At 35.6% G+C, this 22,916-nt stretch overlaps 3 protein-coding genes across 5 annotated transcripts; all 3 read right to left on the bottom strand.

Moving 5' to 3' along the window:
- Window positions 1-49: 49 nt before the first annotated feature.
- On the bottom strand, window positions 50-7,447 carry LOC106169781 (uncharacterized). 2 transcript variants are annotated; one of them, XM_013549394.2, is made up of 11 exons: window positions 7,084-7,446; window positions 6,365-6,698; window positions 5,978-6,143; window positions 5,524-5,559; window positions 4,823-5,062; window positions 4,267-4,470; window positions 3,746-3,886; window positions 3,432-3,527; window positions 3,101-3,169; window positions 2,574-2,705; window positions 50-2,066 (listed from the first exon to the last, which is right to left on the bottom strand). In XM_013549394.2, the coding sequence occupies exons 1-11, from the start codon at window positions 7,089-7,091 to the stop codon at window positions 1,456-1,458; spliced, it is 2,037 nt and encodes a 678-aa protein (XP_013404848.2). In that variant the 5' UTR covers window positions 7,092-7,446; the 3' UTR covers window positions 50-1,455. The 2 variants fall into 2 exon arrangements, with proteins under 2 accessions (XP_013404848.2, XP_086871976.1); XM_087015850.1 differs by lacking the exon at window positions 2,574-2,705 and having other exon boundaries at window positions 7,084-7,447.
- Window positions 7,448-8,246: 799 nt separating this feature from the next.
- Window positions 8,247-10,803, bottom strand: LOC106169799 (protein Star). Its single transcript, XM_013549413.2, has 2 exons — window positions 9,397-10,803; window positions 8,247-9,097 (listed from the first exon to the last, which is right to left on the bottom strand). Exons 1-2 carry the CDS (start codon window positions 9,903-9,905, stop codon window positions 8,689-8,691), a joined length of 918 nt encoding a protein of 305 aa, XP_013404867.2. The 5' UTR covers window positions 9,906-10,803; the 3' UTR covers window positions 8,247-8,688.
- Window positions 10,804-11,544: 741 nt separating this feature from the next.
- LOC106169778 (centrosomal protein of 41 kDa-like) lies at window positions 11,545-22,619 on the bottom strand. Of its 2 annotated transcripts, XM_013549389.2 has the most exons (11): window positions 22,531-22,619; window positions 22,374-22,437; window positions 21,477-21,524; window positions 18,165-18,226; window positions 16,009-16,060; window positions 15,550-15,706; window positions 15,238-15,386; window positions 14,597-14,664; window positions 14,148-14,262; window positions 13,350-13,529; window positions 11,545-13,099 (listed from the first exon to the last, which is right to left on the bottom strand). In XM_013549389.2, the coding sequence occupies exons 1-11, from the start codon at window positions 22,561-22,563 to the stop codon at window positions 12,981-12,983; spliced, it is 1,047 nt and encodes a 348-aa protein (XP_013404843.2). In that variant the 5' UTR covers window positions 22,564-22,619; the 3' UTR covers window positions 11,545-12,980. The 2 variants fall into 2 exon arrangements, with proteins under 2 accessions (XP_013404843.2, XP_013404844.2); XM_013549390.2 differs by lacking the exons at window positions 21,477-21,524; window positions 22,374-22,437; window positions 22,531-22,619 and adding an exon at window positions 18,516-19,357.
- Window positions 22,620-22,916: the final 297 nt, after the last annotated feature.

Here is a 22,916-nt window from a genome sequence, read left to right as displayed (position 1 = left end):
TTAAAAAATCTCATAGTGAAAACAACAACACATTTTGATAAGATAGAAATAGTACATTGTATATTTATTTTCGATGTTACACTACTGGTATACCATAAAAATGTTAAGTTTACTTGAACACTGAAGAATAATTTGAGCACCCCGACACAGAAAAAGACATCTTCTTTTACACCGGTCCCAATAGGACTCGTAACGCTTTCAAACTGTTCATACAAAATAAGGACCCTAAACACCAGAATCCGACGTGGCCTAACACCTACGTATGGTACCTAGCGGAGATATTATGCCAAAACTCTTAAACAACATAGCGGGCTTTTTTGTTTTTCTTTACTTATACATTTTTTAATTTGTTTTACTTATTAATTTTTCATCCCGACATAATCCGTCTCAAAATACTTTTGAGGAACAAGATCAAGGTGATGAAGATACATACCACTGGAGAATTTTAGCGGTAATAAAACACCGCAGGTAGTAATAAATACTTTCAAACCTCAATATTGCACTCTTTTGAATATGCACCCTTTAACATGTCTTTAAAAACATAGAAAATATATTAATAGTTATCAAACTTATCAACAGAGGTAGGAACAATTTCCCTTTTTAAAAATAAGAAAACACATTGAACTGAAACCCAATATTATACTATCACGATCTTTATAAAACTTATCCATACTTATACCTTTTATGCTTAAAAATAAAATAATAACGATATTACACTAATAATATTTTTGTAATAATTACAACAATAAGGACAGGTAAAAGTTAATTAAAAGATCCTTCATGATAATACCACAGACATGTAATAGAAAAAGTACCATAACATAATATCAAGATACAGAGGTAACATTCCTCTTTGGGTATGCACTCGGGTATACTGTACACTACGTATTTGTATATGGTATACTGTGCACCTGACAGAAATTTTTCCAAAACCATGACATCACTCAAACAGAATGAAGACTGCATAGAAATCTATGTCTTAGGCTGCATTCACAACCAAAGTTGGTCCGAGGACTTACATGTCCGTGGATCAAATATGGCCAACCCACTTAAAAGCCTGCCTTGCTATCCCCACATATTCATTGTCTTTTAGGAAATTATGCAGTATGTTTTCAAGTAGGTTGGCCATTTTTGATCAACAAATCTATTAGTCCACGGATTAACTTTTCTGAATGCACCCTTAAACAAAAATACCAACACGACAGTAATCAAAATACTTATATCCCTTGTATAACATCTTTTTAATTATAGAATAATGCATGTTAACAATGGAAGTGTCCTATACATAGAACACCTACATGCATAGTAGATTAAGCAATTCTTTAAATGAACAGTCAAAATAAAACAACATTTATGCATTTAATTCATAGCATATTAGCTATGTATATTGCGTTACATAACACTTGGCCACATTTTTGTAGTACAAGTCTACGACCACAATCATCAAAGTTACCACTACACAGTAGTCTCACAAACACTTTCACAATTCACTGAGGCATTTGGTCCAGCACGTGAGACATCATCATAAGATGGAGGTGGGGGGAGATGCTCCACTCCTGGGACAGCTGCAGAAGGTGGCTGCAAACCATCACCAGGTGGCAGTGTTGACAAAGACAAGCTAGAGTTGTAATCTGGTGGGGATGGGGACCTTCTTGTTTCTAGATTACTGGGTACTGGGGTATTTTCAGGAGGTTGAAGACTATTGTAAGAGGGAGGAGAGTAAGGATCTTCAGGCTCTGTGTTACTGAATTCATGAGGCCTTGGACTATGCCTAGGACTATGTCTTGGACTATGCCTGGGACTATGTCTTGGACTATGCCTTGGACTATGCCTTGGAGTATGTCTTGGACTATGCCTTGGGCTGTGTCTTGAAATGAAGTCAGGACTACCCCTAGGCGTAATGAAAGGACTCTGGCTAGGGCTGACTCTGTAGCCAGGACCATCAGTGGGGAAGTGATGCACAGTTTCCACCAGTCCAGGTGTGCCAGCAGTATACTGTGTGGCTGTGTGTGTGCTGGTATCTCTCACTGGTGACACTGTGTGAACATCTGCAGTACTTGTGCGTGCTGAAATGAAAATCAGATATTCAAGATCAATTCACAGATCTCAAAGTCGTTGAAGATTTTTCCAACTGCCGTGTGTGTGTGTGTGTGTGTGTGTGTGTGTGTGTATGTGTGTGTGTGCAAATTATTCTGAAATGTGTGCTTGCCATCTGAACATGTGACGTGTGTGTGTGTGTGTGTGTGTGTGTGTGCGTGCGTGCGTGCATGCACACGGCAGGATTTCACAGAGTTAAACATTTTGCAGAGTAGAAGAGGATGAATTTACTGTGATATGTAGGACATGTTAATGGAAAAATTGATTGCTTATATCATGTTCCTTTTTAGACAGAAGAGAGTACATTCAAATATCATTTAATAGCAAAGGTTAAAATGTAGACCACCGCCATACAAGCATATACAGAAAGGTATTGTGTATGCTATAATAATATTTTAGTAAAAACAACATATTTTAATATTACAACAATATTTCATAACATATAACATCACAACACCAAAGCTTGGCCAACTTACTGGCAGTGTTTGTGCCACACATTTTACGTTTGCAACCAAATATGATTGCTATCACTAAGATGAACACCCCAATACAAAATATTGCTGTTATCCATTTAATGGGCTCCTTAAATATCAATGTTTCTGGTGAGCCTGGCAACAGAAAAAAACACATATATAATATAACTGACAAACAACACAAGTCGGGTCTTTTACAAGTAAAATTGGAACAATTAAAAATCTATTGTAGCTAGTCTGCAGTTTAAATATAGTATAAACTTTTTATATTTTTTCATTGGTCATTTTTTTTAAAAATTGAATGAATGGGGGGGGGGGGGGGGGACTGTATGAAGTACATGTAACCCAGTAAGCTAGAGCACTGTCAATTACAAACAGAGCTAAAAAAGGAATCATGATGATTTCAAATTTTACAATAAATGTTGACTTTTTTGGTACCTAGTGTAATGAAAATGTAAAAAAAGTAATTTAATTTTGCATGGTTGGTGATAACTGGCACTTTATTTTTTTTTCAATGTTAAAATACTTACTCTTTATTGTGCAGTCACTAGAATAATATTCACATCTCCCGTCATCGCACTTCACTTGATTGGCTAGACCTGAAACAGATTTTTTGGGAAAATTTTATAGTATGTATTCAGTAAATCTCCAGTAGATATATCAATTTTACTCAACAAAAAGGCTTCAAAATATTTAAAATAAAAAGATAAATAAATGAATAGATAAAAAATATACAAAATCATCAACAGAGACACCAGTTAGGGACACACACACACAACAAGGGGTAGAGATCTGAAAATGAAAATGATAAAGCTGGCAAACATACATCAGAAGCACAGGGTAACAGGTCAGAATACTTACAGTCATCTACAGGACATGGATCAGAGTTCCACACACATTTCCCATCTGGACAGCGTTTTTTGTAAGAGGGACAGTAACTCTGAGTGGTAGTATGATCTAACAAAAAAAAAATCAAATTATAAGAGCAAACTATCTGTAATTATAACATTATTGACATTAAACATAATTATACTGTTAGGATGCAATTCAATTTTCTAAAGAGAATACGTATGTAGAGTAATAAATACCCAATGTGAACAATTGTGATTATTTTGATTTCAAAGCTAAAAAAAAAAGATTTGACTTGATATAAAACTTTTAACAAATCAGTTCACCTGAGCACCGATCAGAAGCCTCATCCTCTCCATCTCCACAATGATCATAGCCATCACATTGAAACTGCTCAGGAATGCAGCGCATCTGTCCCCGACAAACATAATATTTTCCCAGAAAATATATCTGGCAGAGTTTAGCACCTGAAATAGTATACATATATACATAACTCAACAGCATTTTTAATAAGTGTCATGATAAATTCAAAAAGTGATAAATATTCAAATGAAATATAGTAACTCAGTATGAGGATGGCTTTAGCTAAAACTTGAACTGATTTTCAATATGACTTGTACACTTTGAGTATGTTTTCAAAAGGGAAAATTGATCATAAAGTATCCCTTTATCTAAAATTCTAAATGAGTACTGTTCATACACTGATTAATAAATGGCAAAAAAATGGAGTTAACCTGGTTTTACATCAGATTTCAACTTTCCTATGTTTATCCAAATTGAAATTTACTCCGATTCTTTTGTCAACTTCCCCATATAATATTTATAAACAAAGAAGAAGAAAACTTACTCTCAAGGCTACTAACAAAATAGGTGTAGGCAAATTTGAGGCGTTGGTTTTGGCCACACCTCCATGTTTGTGATCCAGTAAGTCTGATAAACATGCTGCCACGTGATACCAGTCCAGTGCCTGGCTGATTTTTTATTACATCCATTATTGGCCCTGATATGAGCACCTCACCATCAGAATGCCATGACTTCCTCACCTCTACATCTGTTAAATATGGATTAACATCCAAAAGTCATGATCGTTTCTTTTTTAGTATTGTGAAACATTCGAAAATTATCGCCTTTTTAAGATTGGTTCCAAATATTGCATGGAAGTGCCACTACAGTTTATTCTAAAACTGTACAATAGGCTCTTATTGAATTAACTTTAATTATACATTGAGTTAACCTAATTATTTATTCGATTAGCCTTAAATTATAAGCAACTTACAGTTAACTTTTAGGTCAAAGATTAACACTGTTGACTAAAAATTCAATAAATCTGTCTGTGAATTGTAAAACTACAGTTCTAAAAATAAATAAATAAATAAATAAATAAATAAATAAACAAGACTCACTCAGATTCAGACATGAAGTCCCCTCAAAATCCAAGAACTTTGCATATATAAATCTTCGTTCAACTCGGGATGTGGAATACAGATGAGCTTGTTTGAAACTCCATATGCAGTCAAATCTTATGCTCTCTCCCCTCCACGCTGTATCAGGAGGAAACTCCATGTGTCCATAAGACCTAAAGGCCGTGGATGATCTGTCAGTGGCAGGGAGGTGGTTGACCACGTTTCCCAGGTATCCACATGCTGCCATAAAAAACAATGTGAGCTTTTGTTCATTTATTATTATATATATAAAGCATTTAGAATTAATCTGCATTGTTAGCACTGACATATTATTATTTTACAAAAGTTAAATATAAAGTCTTATGGTAGTGATGATTAAAAAGTACATTTATGCACAATTTATGACATAGTCCTGATTCACTGTACCCAGTATACTAGAACTGGTATATACACATATGAATACGTTAATACATAAATTCACTAAAAATCTTAATCTTCTATACTTTGAGAAAGCAATCAGGTTATTGCATTAAACAACTTCAGAATGCACACACACACACACACACACACACATGTGCATGCATGCATGCACACACACACACTCACACATACACATGCATGCACACACACGCATGCACACATGCTAATTATTAAGTGGTGTATCATAGCACAGAATGACATGAAAATACTAGAATATTTACCAGTTTTATTCATCCATATAGTTTCTGGCACAGATCCTTAAATGAAAATACGTATAAAAAATCGATTTGATTACAAGAAATTTTTTATATATACTAGTAATCACATTACTAGTATGTCAATTTATTTACATATGACAGTGAATTTACCATATTGTAATGTAATATTGATCATCCTCCACCTTCATCTGAATTATATCAGTATCTTTCATTGACTTCCAATTCTGTAATACCTGTATGTTATTTAAAAAATTTTGGTGAAGTAATTTTTCTAAATTGACTGAATGTTCTACTTATTAAGACATGACATTTTGCTCCTTTGATATTTAGTCTGATTTTTCTATCAACCTTACACAAGAGATACCTATTCCATTAAGTTTTGGAGTATTTTTTCCCAATGCTTAATGCTACAAGAATAAATAATAAGAAAAATTAACATGAAGCCTTGAATACTTACTGTAAATGAACTTGTACTGTAATTTGAAAACTCCATGGTTTTTCCAACCATCCACTACATAATGAGGGTTAAATATCACTACTAGATACCTGCCGGATGATACAAAATGCATTCTCTCCGTGATTCTGATCTCTTTATCTTTTCTTTCACAATCACAATCATAAATCTGAAATAAGAAATTTTCAATTTTCAACTGTACAGTTCCTTTTCCAATTGCTTCTCACTCATATTAAGGCTACCAAATTCATTAAAGCAGAGACAAGAAATATACTTCTAATGATATACATGTATAATCATCCACCAAAATCTAGAATGAAAACCTCTAATGCTTTGTGCAATAACAAAATAAAAGCTGCAGATAACTTTTTTTAATATACTAGTACTTACTGTCAGCATATATTTCCATGCAAAATTGTCATTGGGAAAAAATACCAAATCAATGGTCGTGATATCAATTATTCCATTTATATTTTTAGCAATTAGTCTGTATTTCTGAACAGATAACCCTGAGATGAGTGGATTGTTTGGAAAACCAGGAGATGTGATGTAGCCAGAGTCTCCTGGATTCCCTGTGATTCTAGTTTTGTTCAATTTTCTTCTACTTGTGCTTGTTATGCCTCCCTTCTCGCCAACTGTTTCTGTGCATTTGCACTGCCAGAATAACAGTGACTGCACAATAATCACAAAAATCCCAAGATTCAAGCATGACTCCAGTTTTAAGCTGAAATAAGAGCAATAACTTTTAACAGCATATCTCTTAGCAACAACTCTTGAACCTTTCACATGCTCTAAACAAGAAAACAAAACTGGCAAATATTCAGACAACATCATTAAATAAAGTACTACATTAAATTTCAAATATAGATAAAAGCTCTTGATTTATTTGCACACATCAGATTTTTTTTTATTTAGGTGAAGTATTGGTATCCAATAATAATAATAATAATAATAATAAAGTAGTTCCAGGAGAACCCCCCCCCCCCCCCCCAAAGCGCCCATTGTGGCTGTGCAATTTATCTGGCGCTAATAAATAAAAGAAACGAGATATCAATATCCCAGGGCTTAAATGATTGCTAACATCGGTGAAAAACAAAAACAACACTCACCTATACATGTTGTGATTCTGTTATGGATTATATATTATCCTGTGTGAAGACATTTCACTTGGGTTGGAGGTGGAAGCAATCAAAGCACCTTCTGAGGTTGAGGCAGCTCCAATAGTGTGTTTTTGGCATTTGCTAGCTGTGCAAACCTCTTGCACAACAGGAGAGCCAGGGTCTGGCATTATTGCACAACCTCATTTTTCATTTTGAAAACACCAGTGACACATATTGGCAGGTTAACTTACGCGCGGTGTATTGCAACATAATCTTGTTTGTCTGAAACGGCGAAAAAAATGAAGCAACAGCGTCTGACTCAGAACTTGGATTATGTTTTCATACCCGACGTTCAGGAGTGATGGACTAGTTGCCTACTTCCTTTTAACAAGAGGCGCTTTCATGTTGACTACCTTGGATTATCACCAGATTAAATAGATCCACATACATATGTATTTCTATATAAAGATTGCTATTGTTGATTTTTCATTAAGCACCGATCCATGCCATAAACATGCAGTTTTATAAATCGCTGAAGTGAAACTTTATAGCCTTTCTTGGTTAAAGTGCACAGGCCTGAAAAAGAGAGATGCCGTGTAAGGTCATTTCAACTCATGGCAAGAATAAGATGTCATCCCAGGCCAGGGATTACTTGTGCGTATGCCAGACCTTGATTAATATTTCCAACATATTTTTCTATTATTATTATTATTATTATTATTATTATTATTATTATTGCTTTTTTGAAAAATAAATTGAAATTTCTCGAAGTTTGCATCAGATCGATATGCTGAGGTTAGATCTACATTCAACTAAAAAAGTAAGACCAAACAGCACCCAATAATTAATATATTTTTTAATTATCTAAAAATGTTCGCCTCTTGGAGTTTCGGGTTCAGGCGTCACACCAGGTCCTAATAACCGTAATAACCGTTTTAAATGACATTTAGGTCGGTGATTTTCAGTAATCGTAGGGTGACAAAGTGGCATGTTTGTGTAATTCCCCTCAAAATTTCCAAACTGCTGGCTTAACGGGCTAAAATTATGGCTCGTATGTACGATAAAAGCATTTGTCCCTTAAATTTTTATTTATTTATTTATTTTTGATAAATTGTTCTCATCTCTTTTCTCAACTATCATCCATCAGAAATAATACTTAGAAAATGTGTATAGTGATAAAAACAACAATGCATATGGCACTGTTCCGATGGTAGACCTATTGACTTTTTTATGGATTGATACAAGAGACGGGAGTGGTTGTATAATGTGCGAAGCGAATGACTGATGTGTTTTCACAATGGGTGGTAAAAAATAGCAACACGCCATATACACACTCCCGGCGCTTTACTGTCTTAAATGCAAATTATAAGGCAACATTGCGTAGAGTTTGATATATTGGTTTAAATGGCACATCTTGCAAATTTATACAGTCTTCTATGAAAGCAGCAAAAGGCGCTGCTACATCTGGATGACACCTACCGTACGTATGGGTATCGTATGTGAATTCGATTAGACGCACAACTTTGGGCGTATTTGATTCATGCCCTTCTGTAACGGCAAGCCAAAATTCCGCCTACTCAAACGTCCATACATTAAAAATCATATAATGTACTGTTATAATAAAACATTTCTAACATACACAACATCGTGAGCCACCATTTTAACATTACTGTACAGTCCAACTTTATCAAATATTCCTGCAATCTCCGCCAGTTTTTCGTCCCGATTTTTTAAACCCTGGTTGACTTCGACCGACCATACATCCACCGTAATTTCCTCCCAAGGAAATGACCTCAGCACCGCCGGCTCTTCCCCTTCCACATCCAGGGAAAAATAGTCCACGTGCCTCACGCCAATGCTCGCCAGGAGGGTGTGGATGGGAAGACAGAGTATCTTCGTTTTCCCGACTGTTGGGATGTCGGGGAATAGTGGCTTCACCGCACCGCTGTCAGGGGCGGCGGAGAACGTGAAATCGATTCTTTGGGGGCTTGCAGTGAGACAGGTTTGGGCCGTGTACGCTTTTCTGAAAAAAAAAAGAGTAAACTTTTTTAATTGATGTTGATTTACAACCCGAAGAAAACATAATATTACTGACAATATAACCCAGTTGATTATTTTTATTACATGTAGATAACATGGTGAATGCAAACTAATTTACATTTTCAAGGACATAGTACTTGTAAATAAATTACTGGCAATATAACACAGTTGATAATATTCTTTATTGTATGTATAAAACATAGTAAATTTAAACTGATATACGTTTTTAAGGTCATCGTACTCGTAAACAAATCGGATCACGCACGGACAACGCACCCTCACCTATTTTTCCTTGAAAGTTTCTCAAAGTTCCACGGGTCTGGCTCTATCAGAATCCCCGTCCAGTTTCGAAAAATTTCAAAGAAGAGGGAGTTGCTGTCTGTCTCCCCGTCCCACGCGCCCGACTCCACGAAAAATCCACCAGTGCGATGCCCCAAAATCTCGTCAACAAGTGTCGATTGTCCGGCCTGGGAGTAGTCCACAGTGTTCCTCGACAAATTTCTAGGCCGCTCTGTGGGGGCGAATAGAAACTTTCTTCGGACATATTCCATTAACCCTGGATCATCCGCCTTTAGATGTCTAGCTTCAATATCTCGATAAACGTCGATGTCTAAAATATTCAAGCGATTCCCCGTACTGATCTGAACGATGCTTCTCCGCCCTTTGGAACTGGTGAGGATGGCACCGTATAGAAATATAATGGTAATGGTCAATGTGGTTGAAACAGCGGTCAGATAATTAGTCAAGATCCTATTCCTGCGGGAGTACATTGTGCCCGATTTCAGTGTCATTTATACATTTCTATATCCCTATTTCTTAGTTAATGTGAATCAAAGAAAATATCCAAGCAAATGTGAATAATTCTTGGGAAAAGCTGTGAAGCTCGTCGAATTACTTCTCCGGCTCCGCGGTAGTTATCAAAACTGATACGTGCTCTACAGAGGTATTTGTATGAAAGCGATTTTTGTAAACACAATTTTACGACCGTGTGTTCATTGAGTCGACAAGTATCATAAAACAATAACTGTAAAAAATATTTATGCGACTGTCTACCCTGTCTCCAAGCTTGTGAATTCTGGCTCGTGATTACAACTTAAATGTTATTTTTTTCTTCACCCTGACTTTCAACGTCTACTAGAACCTCCTCTCCATAATGAACGGGTGACAAAATAGTACAGAATTTTCACCATGACTGCCTCAGGGTCCTTAGCTCGTCCTGTTTACTCATCCCTTTGTATGGAAAATATCATGACTCCAAATTGATTTGACTTTAACGATTTGAAAATATCTGTTTATTGACAACGTGGGAGGAAAAACGGTGCTACTCTCTCATGCTCTTTTAACACCCTGAGTGTTAGCGTGTGAGAAGTGACGATATTATACACGTAAAATCCTCCTCGTCGTCCAGTGAACTGTCACTGGGTCATGATAGAAAGCTATAAGGGGTTGCGAGTGCTTTAGATTTGCCGAACTCTGCAGCAGACGATGCGCAGTCCATGCATTAAACAGGGATAGTGAAAAACTCGAGTGTAATTTACTGACTAATTCCAGCCTTTTTATGCCAAAAAATTTTACTTGTTAGGTATGTTCAGGTATATACGCGTAAACTATTCTTTTAGTGATAATCAAATGAGTTTTCGTTTGGTGTGCCAAAAAATATTGGCAGGATTCCAAACACCATTTCCCATAGGGTTGTATGGCCCAACGCCTTTTGGCTGTTTTTTTCCCAGCATGCTACCCCAGCATGCTACACCAGAAGTTTGCATTTCTTCCGTATCAGCTGAGACCCGTTTTGTGGGTCCAAGGCATCAGCAGCCTGTAGTGGTCACCCTGAGATTCAAATCACTGCCAGCCAGTAAACTGGTGGGATGCCCAGCCGTGCTGGAATTGCAAAGCCGAATCAACACCCAGACGCACAGGGTGTTGACATGACAATAACAGAATATTATAGTAAGTGCATCTTCTCCAATAGTCGATGTTGTTTTCATAATATTATTGGGAAAACCTGATAAGCTTTCAACGCCACGCAAAATAACTCAGTAAAATCACGATACCAGCATACAACCTTGCATATATACAGTAGTATGCTAGTAAACTAGAAACTGCCTTGGAATTTACGCAAAGCGAACATGTGCGTGCGTTCGATATTCTATTTTACAAATCCCCTACATGACTGTTATCTTTTACCCTCCACCGGGGTCACGGATTGATTTTTCATTAGGTGTTCACAGATATATCTTTAACTAATTCATGACAATTGTTTCTACTGTCAGAGAACATTTGTGTGTGGGATTAATCTCGTCACTCTAGCCCCTACTATAGAGTAGTTTATCCCTGAAGTAAGAGTTCATTACCCCATGATGGACAAACGCCTTTAATCGTACGTATTAACATGTTATTTCATAAAAGTACAGAGACGCAGTTGCAATATAAATTTACATTGGCCATACTTTATTCAAACGTACAAAAGAACGCATCACAGACATCAATAATTAGTCGTTTGAAATGTGGATACTTAGGTAATACTGCGTGCAAAATAATACTTTATTCGAAATGCTCGCACACATAGTAAAAGTTACATGTATCATGAAACGGTGATATTTCATAAAACTGTCAAAATATAAAGATATTTTAAGGACCTGACATAAATGGAATGCACAAAAATTGAACAAATTCTTGGGAAATTAAGGGCACTTCCTCCTTGGTCGACTTGAGGGCAAGATTTAAGGTACAAAAGGTAATGCGGACGGTATTTTCTTTAAGCAGGCACGCTATATAAATATGTAGTTTTTACAAATAAACCACCTGCAGCCTCTCATATACAGGTATTAAAAACACATCAAATCCTTAGAAATGACAGATATGAGCAATCTTCATGATGATAATGAGTATCGCATACTATCCAAAATTACTGCACACTATACATTACTGTACAATACAATACAAACAGTAGGGCATCATTCCATGCAGAAGTACTACTATGACTGTACACATTCAAATCATGATACACGATTCCTTGTGAGCAACAATGACAAGAGAGCAGGGATGCTTTTTCTCTCCAATGAAGAAAGGAAAATAATTATGATACTGGTCAACTTAACAATATGTTTTGAGTACTTCAAGGCATTCAATCATTACAAAAAACTTAACAAGTATGAATCTGTTAAGGTAACTTCATGCTACATTTGTCAAATAAAATGTACAGACTGATGCAGCTTGTGAAAAAAAAAATCAAGTCCTGTAGCTGTATCTCCACAATGAACTTAAGTCGGGCAGTTTGTAGTGTTTACATTGTAACATCTAATACTGTAACAGCCAATCCTGATAGAACTGTATCTTGACAGCGATGGTCCTGTGTTAAGAAGTTTAGATACATAGCTACACAGCACTGGGACGGACCCAAAATTGTAAAAAAAAAACTTTTCTTTCCTCCACAGCTTGCACCCATTGCACTTGCTGCAAGGCAAATCTTCAATCATGCAAATGGTTATTTTTTTCAGTGCCGAGCAACAAGTCCAAACTTTGGACAAAAGGTAGAGGGTAAAGGTGAAGGCTTAATCTGTCATTTTTGATTTGGCAAATGGGGAATTCCACCCCCAACCCCCCAAATCTGCCACTGCACATAGCCTACAGGTTCAATGGCATCTTCCCTAAATGTTTGAATCTTTACAAAGTCATGGTCACAGACCACTTCCCAGTCTTCAACTTCCAAATGTGTCAGCTGTTGTACCTGTTTCTACAGGGTTTTAAAACTTCCCATGTTAGTTAATTATGATTACTGCCGCAGGCTACGAGCAATAGTGCTGTTCATTTTGCTGTAGTTTTTGTACAGTCATTTTATACCTGTCAGCTGTCCCTAATTTAGCCTAAGGTTTAAACGGTTTACTGTGCCTAGCTGTGTCGATGCTGGATTTCAGAGAACGGTTTGTCATTTGTGACACGCTGCCCATCCTGCTAGATGCTGTACTTGCTTTTGTAAGACGACCTACATAAACATAAATTATTATTTTAAAAAAATATAATGAAAAAATATTTAAATATTTGAGAAAATATTTAATGGACACATGGTCTCTTTATGCCATTAAATGTTTTCTCGAATCACACTCAATGTTTGCAAACAAAACTGGGGTCACTCTTAATCAGATATTTTTTACAACAGGGTAGTCAAACCTTCAAAACTATATCACAAGTAAGTTTAAAAATATATTTTTTAGAAAAAAATAAAAGGAACTTACTTCCTGTACTCTTGTCCATGAGTGCGTTGTCCAGAGACTCCATGAGCATGTCTACATCAGCACGATGGAAGTACCTCTGTGAGGCCTTCTCTGTCTGTTTGGGCCTCTGTGGCTGCACCACTGGCGGGGGTGTCCCTGTGATTAGACCACGGGGGAAGTTAGCATACGCAAACTTCAGACCTGTAAAAAAAGAATTATAACAAATAAATAAATGAAATGTGAAATATTTTCACGAATAATTGAAAATTCATAAAAAATCCAAAATATGCTTTATGACATATTTTATTGTCAAGAAACTTCTACAAAAAATCCCCCCAAAATGTACTGTTATCAAAAGGATGATAATTATGGGATTGATAACGCTGAAGGTAAACCATCCCCATTTCTGAAATAAAATTATAGTGACAAATGATTCTGCACAAGATAGATAGACAAACATCAGTGTCTAAGCATAAAACTGAATTCATTATCTTGAGTATCATTTTAAATTGCAGCTGTTAACCTCTTGTTCAATCTTAGCATTCTGTTTTGAGAGATAGCTTGATAGTCTGGCTATTGTCTGTTAGCCAAGCTGTTATGCTCAAAATGGCCAATAAATTAAAAATAGTTTTCACTAACTGATGCTCAATGTACACCATATTTCTACAGTGTTCAAGAATGCATGCCCATGCAGGATGCAAATCTGTGAAAGCATCCTGAGTCCTCTGTGTCACAATTACATGAAAGGACCTTCAAAACAGAATAATAAGGATAAAACTCTAGAAAAAGAACTCTCAGTGTGAATAAGTGTTTACTGACCTCCAGACAACATGAAGAGATTTTCGTATCCCCTCTCTACCATCACCGTGGCAACATGGGGAGCTATCCTCTCGTCATCGTCATATATAACAATAATTTTACCGGGCTGGTTTCTCTGGGGTCTCAGTTAAGGAAGGGGCAGATAATCAAACAATACAAAACTATTTGTAAAAAATAGGAATCAAGACTGGGTCAACAGGACACATAAAAAGAAGGATCCCCCATTTCCCCAGCAGCATTTTTGAACATTTTAAATAAAAATCAGCAAACTTTCTGAACAGTCTTTTATGCAGCTGAATTCCAACTTGTAGCAATGGTCAAATTTAAGTCACAGATCTGAAATTTGAATTTTATCACCAACCAGTCTGCAATTTATTTATTTATTTGAGTTGGAGTGTTGAAGTTCTTAACAAAGCTATGCCAGCTCTGTTCAACTGAATAAAGGATACATAAGCTAAGAGCTCTTTGGACTCATAGTTACAAGATCTGGACAGCATGGCACTGGGGAAACTGAGTGCTGAAAAATGAAATAAATAGCTTATAAAATCACACGACAAATAGCAGTGTTCTCAGCAATTTATTTCACACAACAAAGCTGAATGAGAACACACCATTAAAAAAACATGGTAGTACACCTTTGACTTAAAACAATGACAAATTTGCAAAAAAACTAATGAAACATATGTATTCTATTGTGCCCTTAAGTCATTTGAAAGTAATTTCCCTGTGGCCAATGAGAGTTCTGACCCTCCTGACTCAAGGCTATAAAGCTTCCAACCAAAGTTCACTGACTTAACATAGTCATTGTGTACCTTCATAGTGTACCTTTATGGACCTTTATATTCAGCACTCTGTGTACACTGCTGAATACTGTTTATTATAAGCAATCTGACCAGTGTTCTCAGACATTATCCCCCTTCCCCTTGCTGCCACAATTTTATTACTGCTTATTCCTATTGTTTCAAGTTTTTTGCCTTTTAAATCTCCCCCTTATTTGTCAATTACTATAATCAATTTTTTTTTTTTGGATTTATAAAATTTTTTTCCTATGTTCTTTTTCAGAGCATTGAGAAGACGGACAGCGCCATACCTGAAATAATGTGACAGTCATTGTAAGCGTCCACATCTCGGACGTCCAGGACCAGGTAGGGGTTGAAGTCATCAGCATTGAGGTTACTGGCTGGCGCCGGGGCAGTGGCAGGGGCATTCAGGTCCACCTCTCCAACTCCCTTGATTACACTGGAGTTCACCAAAAATGTTTTATAAAATGAAACAAGACGCCTGTCCCACATGAAAACTTTTGTCAAATAAATAAATGATCATAAAATCAATAATAATAATTTAATAATTATGATTTTGAATGCACAAACAAGAGTAAATAAATAAATAAATAACCTCTTACCTCTGCAGTGTTGACCTTGCAGTATCAGGAGGGTCACCAGGACCAAAGTCCCCCTCCGTGATGGCCAGTGAGGGGGCGGGACTGGTCACCCCGCGCTGTATACGGGCTATTTCATTGTCCACTGTATCTCCTGAACCTGGCCGAGGTGACGCTAAATCTGGACAAGAGGATATGTGATTTACATGTGATATCACTGAGAAAAATCAAATAAGTTTTCCATGAGTAGAGATCCTAGTTATTTACTTACCTTATTAATAACACATTCAGAATCAATTTTAAAATTGTAGTCACAAAAAACAATGCCATACAACTACAGTTCATCATATTTTTTCAACTTATTTTATAATGCACTAAGCAGCACTTCAAATTAAAACCTTTTCATGAAAATTATTTTCTGACATATTTGCATTTTCTCAACATCAAAAGTCATCCATTATTTCAACCTCTGTAATAACTTACCTGGGAAATTTTCAGCTAATTCTTTCTGATGAACCTCTGCAACTTGTATGACCTAAAACAAAAATCAATGACTGTCATAATAATCACTTTGTGTGCTTTTTTTTCTACAACAAATTTAGTAACTGGACAAATGTCCACTTAGCAAAAGCTTCTGGGTATATGAATGGAAATCCAAACAAATACAAATTAAGTCAGCCCACGCTTCTATCACTAATACTGATACACTATTTTAAACCTCGTGACTTGTTGGAGAAAACTGTTCAATCACCAATGATTTTTCTGTAACAGTTCCATCTTACAAAGTGCCACTTAAAACTTTGACTTCCTTCCTCATGCATTACAACATCCTTTGACACACTTGACACGTATGGTAATTGCTCAATAATTTTAAACACCTTGCTCATTCCAGTAATTCACATTTTTTCAGATTTTTCTTGTTACTCACAAAAAATTTACATACTGACATGAAACCGACGTACTTTTCAGAACATTTGAAACAGCATTTTTATATTTGATTAACAATTCAATAAAAGTTTTTTTTTTTTTTTTGTCAACTAAAATAAGAGGATATTGTATAACATCCTCCTTACAATCAATTAAGTGCAGTGATGACAATCAATGTATCACAGTGTGGTGTTGTAATACTCAAATATTTGCTGTAACTTACACCAATGAGTTCAGGGGGAAATGTACACAGTCATGGGTAACTTACTAGTAAACTGATGCCAACTTTTTCCATTCTGACATTTGGATAGTAATACTAGTGCATAAATATATTAGAGAGAACTTGCCGTAGTCTGTAAAATGAGGACACCTGGTGCCAAGAAGACTGAATGATCTCATTATTTCTTACTTATTAACATGCATGAAGCTTAATATCAAAATATGAACTAAAGATTGAGGGTACGTATTCTGACATTTGCCAAGGCCTCTCTCTCTATTGATTTGAAATAATTAACAGGTAATGTTTTCTTACTCATCCAAAAAAAGGCCACAGGATTTGAATGTCAACACTCCTATTTAATTCAAAGGGTAACTGTGTGTGTTTTGTCTGAAACACCAATCTCTCTTTATGCTGTTACGTACACAACCTGGCTACATATTAGAGACAGAACAAACCTCTTCATTTTAAAACATTTATTATACAATGGCATAATTACTTGCTTGAAAATAACCTGTTTAGGAACGGTCATTGTTTATTAAAGATGTTTATAATAAAAAAATTCAAATAATCAGAAAACATTATTTCCAGTTAGCTAGAGCAAAGTAAAACATTAATAATTCTGATTCAATTTTAACATGTGATGAAAGGGATTGAAGACCGACAGTGACAGAAAATTGAGGACACCAGACAAAATTGCAAAAATATATAACACTGCAATTACAAATAGGTGAAAATCACAAGAAAAGAATCACTGATACTGTGCCACGCCCAAATGCAAGAGGGAGGAGGGTGAAAGAACGACTCTTTTGTCCTGAAAAAAGGCCCACTTGGCATCAAAATTTGACCCAAGTTCCATGCCATTATCATGCTAGAAAAGCAGGCCTGTGTGCCATTGATTTTCAGAACTTCCACGTCTCAACATTTGTGGTCCCATTAAAAAAAGTCAAAATGCCTTTGACAAAGGTAAAATCAATACCAATGGCATAACTAATTAATGCTTTTCTGAACAGCACAGCACTGTATCACATTTCAAAATCGTTTGAGAAGACTGGGTTGATCTGAAGGAAAATAGTCTCTGTTCATAGGTACATTGTGCCATTTAAACATCGCAATCCATGATATAATGGTCTATTTTTTCTGTATCATCTACAGAACTGATGCGCTCTAGCACACTATTTAAAAGGGAATTTAATTAAATTTAATCCAGTACCTTAGAATTTTTTTTTTTTTTGACACTGGATAAGGCATTGGAAAAGTCAGTAGACAAAGTATACTTCATAAAAAATAAATGATAAATAAATCAACTGATAAATAATATTTAAAAAATGGCTGTTTTAGACCGACAAACAGTCACTTTACTTAAATTCATAAACTTCCTTTTATCTTTTCCAGGATCAAAAAGTCTATTTTTAAAACATCATTTTGAGAAAGCAGTGGAGAATATTTAATAGTATGTCCATAAGGAGAGAGTGCAAATGTGTACTGAACTTACCAGTTGAACAAATGTTGTCACTTTCATACGCTTGAAAAGTTCATCTTTCTTGTATCTGTAGTCTGCAAGAAAAAAATTGATAAATAAATCAAAAATTTTTTTCAATACATTTTTTTATGTCTATCAATATTGACAGGCCAAAAACCGTTAAAAAGAATGTATACTATGAGGTCATTTTTGAAGCATCTTTCACTGCAGTAAAACTACAACAGCAAAACAATCATTGCATAAAAGTCACAGGTCTACCTGTGTCACTCCTGTACAAATAACAATGACACAACAATAAACAGCAACAGTGCAACAGCCAGGGCCTATACACATGGCAGTGTAACACCTGTTGACAACTGTTACCTTCTCTCGGGGACTTCACCAACTCATCAAGTTCCTCCTTTGTTTTCCGCGGCTCATCCTTTGGGTAATGGACTTTAATTTTTTTCCAAGAACTCTTCAACATGTTAAATTCAAATATGAAAATCCAAACTCCCTACTTCATTGGCCCGTAAATCCTGCATGCACATGTATGATGTAGCGCACACTCATATTACATCATAACATTATACCCAGAGAGCTTTGTTTTTTTAATAAATGATTCTGAATTGTCACAATAAAATCAGAGCTCTGTTACTCTTGAATGGTCTAGAACACTAATCTACATAAACATGTGAGGCACAGCACACACATACACACACAGGCAAGGGCCAGAAGGGGACCCGACTGTATCCAAGGAACCAGTTTGCTATCAGCAAATCACTGTTAACGGGGGAGGAGTCCCTATCAACCTACTCCCAGTGACAACTCTCACGCGTTTATTCAAAGTAATTCACAAATGATCGAGCCTCAGTTTTCGTAAGTTTCTCCTTTCCATCAGATATTGTTCCAAGTCCATTTGATTTGGTTATATCCGTCTGATTTTTCATAGGGTCTAACAAGGCCTCCGTCATCTCCCCATGGAAATAACGCACACCACAGCCAGGATATTGGCAAACGCCTCTACCAACACACTGTGGTAATCTTTTACATTGTTTACAATGTAATGAATGGTCGCTATATGTTCATTTCTCCCAGCCGACTACACACACATACACATAAAGGCAAACAGAAGGAGGCCTGACTGTTATCAATACCCTGTATTTACTGAGGACATTCAATTAAAAACCTGCAGTGAATAAGTTGCTAGAATAGATGGCTATTTAACACAGTGTGGATAAGGCCACACGGGGCGCATTCACACTGGGCTCAGATAGACCGATGCTGGCCCAGTCTAAAAACACAAAGATAAGGCTAACTGCAATCATTTCAGTGTGTCAAATGCCAAATGATAACGGACAAAGCTTTGTTTTTTTTCACACATAGCTGTAGGAGTAGGAGGGTACTAGTACCTGGCTTCATTCATATATAGGATAACTACAATTAAAAGGACAAAGTCCAAGTTCATGTCATTTGAACCAGCTGATATTCAACCTATTATGAGTCTGATGTGAACACCGTGTTTTGACAACAGTCGTGGGTGACATGCCCCCCTGTCAACTCCCCTGTTCCAGGTCTCTTAGTCAACACCATACAAATGTCATGGTAAACAGAGCCGGATTAAAAAGTTTATGGTTTGAATGCAGTAGGGCTTAAAGACATGTCATTCCAGAAGTTTTGTAAATATGCTTTTTGGGGGAGGTTGTCACTCTTCCAGTCAGTAAATGTTCTGTGTGTGCGTGTAGAAATAGAGTACGAGTAATTTAAAGACACAGATCACATGGAGCCATTTAAATCTGAGACCACAGAGTTTAAAATACATTTTTAATGCAACAGTGAATATGTTTTTTACTTGTTTGCTTATTGTTATCAAATTTTATGAAAAAACTGCTCAGTGAGTGTCAGGTTCTATCTGAGTTCACGGTCCTCAGGCTTTTACACTTTCTAAACATTTTGGTCTTCTATTTCATTTACAATCCAAAATGAATTTATAATAGTTAAATGCAAAATAAATTTAAAAATCCAAACACAACAGTGCCATCACTGCCATAGGGTTTTAATTCATGTTCCAACTAGTCAATTTAAATTCCAGAGTAGTTAATCCGTCTAAAATTTACTTAAGCTCTTGCTATTAAATTTTAATCCTGCATGAATTAACTGGATTTACTAAGCACACATTGGATTGATAAAGAATTGCTTCATTCCTTATCGCACGGGCAGATTAGGTTTAATTATTCTTCAAATATTGTTACACTTTTTCACTTACTAGTACTAAATTCAAAACAAAATTGTTTTTTAAAACACATTTTGCCAAATCAATTCTTTGTTTGTAACAGCTAAGTACATGATTTCAAGAACAGGATATCTATTTATTATATAGAATGATAAATCTTATTCGTAAATAATTGACTGAAACATTGTATGGCCTATTACCCTAACACAATCTGGCAGGTTGCAATATTCTAAGTACAAGCTAAATACATCTTTTAACTTTTCACCTAAAATAATTTTTTAAAAAATGCAAACCAACAATTAAAAACATACAGTTTGTTAAACAGCAAAAAGAAGTAATATACATTTATATAGCTTGCCAACTATAAATGCCATCTTATACCTATTACTGTTGTAGCCTAACGTTCTGAACTCATTGTGTTAGTTGAGAAAACAAAACAAGGTTTACTCCTCTTTATAGGAAATCTTTTCATTATGTGTCATTGTGATACCATGAATTAACAAAATGGGAACAAATATATACAGCAATGTTTAAAAAAACCTGTATATTTTTTAATAAGACAAATATAAGTTTTTTTTTTATCATAAATTCATAATCATTATAAAAGAAAAAAATATAAAAAGACAAATAAATATATTGAGGATCCGATTGTTCTGTACTAAAAACATTGGTGATGATTTTTCATTTTTCTTTTTAGAAATAAAAAACTAGTTTCAAGACTTATTTGCAATATTTGACTTACAGGTTACAACTCAAAGCACATTACTATTTGGATGACAGTCTCCAAAAGGACGGTATAAAATACACACAAGTTATATATAAGAAATGATGAATCATGCTCAGGCACATGCGCAAGTTTTTGTGAAAGTAAGAAGTCTGCTGAACTGAACTGAACTGAAAGTCAACAGCAAAGTCCATACAGCTGAATCCTTATCAGAAGTAATTTCTGCCTTTATTTATTTTGAAATGGGGGGGCGGAGTGTGACTCTGGCGCATTTTATTTCTTAATTAAAAGATGTAAAGTTGATGTGGATAATGCGGGCAGTGGTACCAAATGGGTACCGCAGGCGTTTTTATTTTGCGGAGGTTTATGTGGAGGATCGAATACTTACTTCTTCTAATTTCTTCAATCTTGGACATGTACTTGTTAAGACTAGCACCTGAAATGAAGAATATAAAGATAACCACAATTGGCACCAGTGATAGTATGTTTGAGGACACTTGGTTGGCTGAATATGATCAACAAAACATGTGGATTTCATTAGAGAAGCAGCAGTCTCCACAGGCCAACTATTTCTTATCACAAAAGGAGGGGGATGTGTGCAGCATGTCCTTCCAAAAGATATACAGTGAATGCTGTCAAATAAGGTATGTATCATGTGTGTTCTTAATATTCTGTACAATAAAATGAAAGTTTATTCAAAAGGGCAAATAAATAATTATTTCAAGTAATTTTTTCAGTTTGGGTCCCACTGTCCGACCTACCATGTAGTTGTTGGGCAAATCATTTCAATTATTCAGTTTTCTTATGTCATCCTTTCATCTTTAACTACTCCATAACAGTTTGAGTTATTCCTAAATTAATGTAATATTGTCTCACTGTGTTGAAAAATGAAACTTTGTTGAACAATTAAAAATTACTGCTTTATATTCTTGCCGTTGTTTTAAAATAAGCTGACATATCTTTTTTGACATGACACGTGTTCAAATCACATGTTTTAAGCTTTAAATCAGAGCTTGAACAGACTGACTACTGACAATGAAACTGTGTCTGTATATACACACACACACACACTGTCTGTAGTAACGTACAGTACATGTAATTCAAGTCATCGTCCACACGGTGGCAAGAGTTTATAAATTGAAACATACTGACCATTGTATCAAATTTAAATATTTTGAAAATAGCTACGTTTTCTCTGTCGATCGCCACAAAAATTTTCAATGACATCGTAAGAGATATGTGTAATGGCAACAAAAAACATTGCCATAGATTCATTCAAACTCACCGGTATCGACCGTCGCTTTAACATGTTGATATTTGGGGTTCTCTGGCACTTTCCGACTCAGCGGCTACAAAGATAAAACACAAATCAGTATGGATAATGTCATTCAATTTTTAGGGAGAATCATCAAGTCACAGTTATTTAAATAAATGCGTCTTACGTCTAATTTCTTCTGTCTCGAAACAGCTGACATGTTGTTGTCGTTACAGGTAAAAATTCCAAAGCGCGCATGCGTACTATACCTTGAGGTTCACTATAACGCGCGTAAAATAGCATAAGCAGCGCGACGTAAAGACGCTACTGCAGTGGTTTGTCGTTACTGCACTAGATTTAACATTAAAGTAAGATAAAGATGTAGTGTTGTAATCTTGTTTTAAAAATATATGTCTTTCATGTTTATTTTGTAACTCGTCTAGTCCTGACATTATATAGAAAATTGTTTTCTTCAACACTAACCGGGTTGATGAGCGAAAACTACAAACAAACAAACAAACAAACAAACAATAAATAAATAAATAAATAAATAAATAAATAAATAAATAAATA

This window comes from Lingula anatina, chromosome 6 (genome assembly GCF_051362555.1).
Source record: "Lingula anatina isolate TDL-2025a chromosome 6, LinAna3.0, whole genome shotgun sequence".
In the NCBI taxonomy this organism is placed as follows: domain Eukaryota; kingdom Metazoa; phylum Brachiopoda; class Lingulata; order Lingulida; family Lingulidae; genus Lingula; species Lingula anatina.
This window is presented reverse-complemented; position numbering and strand designations above follow the sequence as displayed.

Excerpts from the sequence above, each read along its gene's own strand:
- LOC106169781 (XM_013549394.2), bottom strand. Across the intron at positions 4,471-4,822 it reads GACTTCATGTCTGAATCTGA|ATGTAGAGGTGAGGAAGTCA; the intron begins GTGAGTCTTGTT and ends CATATTTAACAG. Across the intron at positions 2,706-3,100 it reads TAGTGACTGCACAATAAAGA|GCTCACCAGAAACATTGATA; the intron begins GTAAGTATTTTA and ends TTCTGTTGCCAG.
- LOC106169799 (XM_013549413.2), bottom strand. The coding sequence starts at position 9,905 with ATGACACTGAAATCGGGCACAATGTACTCCCGCAGGAATAGGATCTTG. Across the intron at positions 9,098-9,396 it reads AAACTTTCAAGGAAAAATAG|AAAAGCGTACACGGCCCAAA; the intron begins GTGAGGGTGCGT and ends TTTTTTTTTCAG.
- LOC106169778 (XM_013549389.2), bottom strand. The coding sequence starts at position 22,563 with ATGTCAGCTGTTTCGAGACAGAAGAAATTAGAC. Across the intron at positions 21,525-22,373 it reads TAAAGCGACGGTCGATACCG|GTGCTAGTCTTAACAAGTAC; the intron begins GTGAGTTTGAAT and ends TCTTCATTTCAG. Across the intron at positions 18,227-21,476 it reads GATTGAAGAAATTAGAAGAA|ACTACAGATACAAGAAAGAT; the intron begins GTAAGTATTCGA and ends TTTTTCTTGCAG.